Source organism: Buceros rhinoceros, unplaced genomic scaffold (genome assembly GCF_000710305.1).
Source record: "Buceros rhinoceros silvestris isolate BGI_N320 unplaced genomic scaffold, ASM71030v1 scaffold22328, whole genome shotgun sequence".
Taxonomy (NCBI): Eukaryota; Metazoa; Chordata; class Aves; order Bucerotiformes; family Bucerotidae; genus Buceros; species Buceros rhinoceros.
Window position 1 is genome coordinate 7,625 of NW_010425430.1, and position 3,671 is coordinate 11,295.

The 3,671-nt window shown below is 56.9% G+C and overlaps 1 protein-coding gene across 1 annotated transcript in view; it reads left to right on the forward strand.

The window, feature by feature from the left end:
* LOC104497860 (protein turtle homolog B) overlaps positions 1–3,671 on the forward strand; it is a gene marked incomplete at both ends in the record, with an annotated part of 14,890 nt that overhangs the window by 6,680 nt on the left and 4,539 nt on the right. Inside the window, 2 exons of the mRNA XM_010141160.1 lie at positions 358–481; positions 3,273–3,448. Coding sequence (XP_010139462.1) covers positions 358–481; positions 3,273–3,448 — 300 coding nt within the window. The remainder of the gene's footprint in view (positions 1–357; positions 482–3,272; positions 3,449–3,671) is intronic.

Below are 3,671 nucleotides of genomic sequence, written 5' to 3' on the forward strand. Positions count from 1 at the left end.
ATCGCCGCAAGCATTACTGCCAGCACCCACCTTACTGTCGTAGGTATGGGCAGGGCGGGGGACAGGTCGTGGGGATGGGTCCTTGGGGATGGCTGGTGGCGGGGGCCTGGGTAGAGACCCCCAGGCAGCGTGCTGGCCAGGCAGGAGGTGGGGATGCTTGAGCAATGTCTCTTTAATTGATACTTACTGGTGGAGCTCTATTCTTCTGCTTTTTCTGGCCACCTGTGGACAGAGCTGTCTTGTTGCTGTTTCTAACAGAAATGGGCTGGCCTTTGCTTGGTGCAAGAGGAGTCACCTCAGATCATGGCTAGAAGCTGTGGTCTTGCTCCCCTTTAACCCGTCCCTCTCTCCCGGCAGGCACAAGCCCTCACGCCCCGACCAGCGTGCACGTCGTGGTCGCCATGACCTCAGCCAATGTCTCCTGGGAGCCCGGCTATGACGGTGGATACGAGCAGACTTTCTCAGTTTGGTACGGCCCTCTGTGAGTCATCCCGGCATGCTTTTGCTCTCTGCTTCTTTTCCTTCCTAGCTGACCCGAGCTTTGAGCAGCCGGGAGGAGGAGGGGGGTGGTGAGGGTGGTGTGACTGGCTCTGTGCCCGTGGGCATTGCAGGGCTGAGCCTTGGAGAGGTTGGGTGGTGGTGGGATCATGTAGTTCTTGTGTTTCCTCTCCCTTCTGTGCTAGCCAGTACCTCCATCTGCCCCAGCAGGTTTTATTCTGCTTACGGTACAAGGCAGACGCTTTGCATTCATGTAACTTTGCCTCTGGCATCTAATTTCAAGATAAACTGTTTATGAAGCTTAACAGCCAAGGAGAGGATGGAAAATGCAACCTTTATAGAGTGCGTCCTGGAAGAGCTGTGACTAAGCAGAAATTATTTCTCTCTGCTCTGTGGCTCCCTGGAGGTGGCTAAATCCCAGCTGAGTTCATGACCAGGCACCGTGAGATGCTGGCTGGCTCTGAGCCTCATGGGCCTTTGCTCCCATCGCTTCCGTGCCAGCCTGCCCTACCCAGTGGGTGCATCCCACCTTCCTGCAGTGGGACTGGGCTTGGCCCTGCCAGCTTTTTTCCCCAGAGCAGAGGGCAAAACGTAGCTGCAGTGACTTGGGCTTTTCTTTGGGCTCTGCACTTGCTCTTGTTTTCCTCTTCTGAAGAGCCATCCTTGAAAACATGGAGGGGTTGATGCATTCCTAGGACAAGGATGGTGTTCTTCAGCCTTTCTTCTCGCTCTCTCTTTCCTTCCTTGCCTTAATTCGCCCCGATAGAGTGGAGACAGGGTAGATGCTGCCTGTAATGATTGCTGCTCTGCTCCGAGGCTGGGCACTCATGGGGTGTGGCTGGGCGGTCTGAGAGATGGAGAGGAGGAGGAATGGAGCCAGCAGAGGGGATAATTGAGACTGTGAGCAGAGCTCTGATGGAAACGCCCTTGGGAAGGAGTGGTTAAACCTCTGGGCTAGGGAGGTGTGACTCACCTTGGAGGGAGGTGGCAGCTGCTGCTGCTCGTGCTCCACAACCTGCTGCCAGGTTCCTGCCTCCTCAAGGCTCTTCAGAATCTGCGCAGGGGGAGCAAGCTTGTCTTAGGGGATTTATGGGGTGCTGGGGGGCACTTGGGGTGGGGAGGCAGAGCCCCCTCTTGCCCTGACTCTAGGGTGTGAGCCCAGAAGCTGTGCTGCTGGCTGGGACCAGGGTTCTGGGATGGTGCTGGGTCACCTGGTGCTGTCAAGAGTGCTGGCCAGCCGTGTGTTTTCCTCCCTGCCTTGGCTATGGGATGCTCTAGCAAAACATGGCTTCATCTCCTGTGGAGTTCATGCTCTCCTGCTTCTGCAAGTGTCAGTGCTGGAAATGCAAACCCTGCTCTCCAGGGATTTCCAGGGCCACCACAGCATCCCACCTGCAAACCCGCTGTTACCCTCAGCAAGGGTGGTCTCCTGGGCCCGCGGGTGATTAATGCTGCATTGACCCTCCGCTCTACCCACTGCTCAGCCCCCTCCCCAGTGCGTGTCTGCGCCCAGCAGTGCAGGGGAGAAGCAGCGTGAAGGTGGTGGGTTTAAACGCTGCAGGGAAACCTGCTCAGGGCAGTGGGCCGTTTGCTGCCCTCCTTCCCTCTGCTGCAGTGGCGAGGGATCCTGGGAGCTGTAGTCCCAGCCGGAGCTGCGGTGGTACAGAGGCTTTCCTGCCCACAGCCACTGTGCATGGCTCTCTGCTGACCTGCTCGTTTCCATAGCTTGCTGCTGCTTCTCCTGCCTCACTTTTTCCTCCCTTTATAGTGGCATTGCTTGTCTTTTGCTTCATCTTTTACTTCCTACTTGGAGGATTTGCCTGGCTCTATGCCAGTGGCTACAGCTATGCCCCCTTACCTAGGCAGAACAGTCCACCTGCAGTAATCCTGCCCAAATCCTCTGCGGACACCTCCAAAACGTGCAGTCGAGTGCTGGGAATCCACAGAGCATCTCTAACATGAGAACTGATACTGGCAATATCGTGATGCTGCTTCAGGACATGGGGCTCTTCCACCGTGGTGCTTCCCAGAGAGGCTGTGGCTTGTGGAGGTGGCTGCACGCTCATGTGAGCTGGGCTCGCACTGGGACAGCTCTGGAAGCTGTTTTTTTGCCCTGGGCTTGTGGGTTAGACCCCAGCAGCAAGGCTGTGTCCTGCGCTCCTCATGAGTGCTCTGCGGCACCGCCAAAGCCTGAGTGATGCCCTGGGCTGTGCTGGCAGCCCCCGGCTTGGGTGAATATGGCAGAAAGAGTGATTTAGTGAAATGTCTCCTGTGGGATTGCATGTTCAGGTGACAGCTCAGGGAAAACTTGGCTCGGCCTCAGGAGCTGTTGAGGTATAAATGGGAACAGAGCCCACCTCCTGCTCCAGCCGCCCCCTTTGCAGCACGCACCAGAAGAAAACTGAGCCAGCTTCTACTTCAGCCTGTGGGACTGAGGGGGATAACCTCGGAGCAGGGCTGTTGGCCCCGCTTTTGTCTGCTCAGAGCAGGCAGCTGGTGCGTGGCAGAGAGGAAGGCTGGTGGCCATGTCCGTAGGAGCCAGGGGATGCTGGGGTGGTGCATTGGGATGGTGCCCCATGCCTGGCAGTCCCCGTGAGCTCTGTCCCCAAGCAAGCTCTTGGGTGGCGAGTGACTGCCCCACATCCATACACATTGCTGCTGTCAAACCAAACCATCGCTCGGGAAAGCTCCATTTTCGCTTGAGAAGTTAATGCTGCCTCTGTCCTCCCTGTCGACGGCACCATCCCTGAGGATGCTCCCTTTTCTCTTGGCAGGATGAAGAGAGCCCAGTTTGGCCCCCATGACTGGCTCTCTCTCCCCGTGCCAGCTGGTTCCAGTTGGCTACTGGTGGATACTTTGGAACCAGAGACTGCATACCAGTTCAGTGTCTTGGCTCAAAACAAGCTGGGCACCAGCTCCTTCAGTGAGGTGGTCACTGTGAACACTCTAGGTAGGCTCTCTGCGGGCATGAGCAGGGGAAGGGGATTCGGGAGGCCCATAGGGAGAAGGGACCCTTTGCCTTGGTCCACGTGTCCTATCTGATGGGGTGGAGATGGTGATCAGCAGTGGTAGCTTCTAGCCACATAGATGGATAGTTCGTGGATGAAGCTTGTAGACTTTGCTGGGTGCACGAGGCTCCTGAAAGCTTGTCCTAAGAGAAAGTGTGGGAGAGC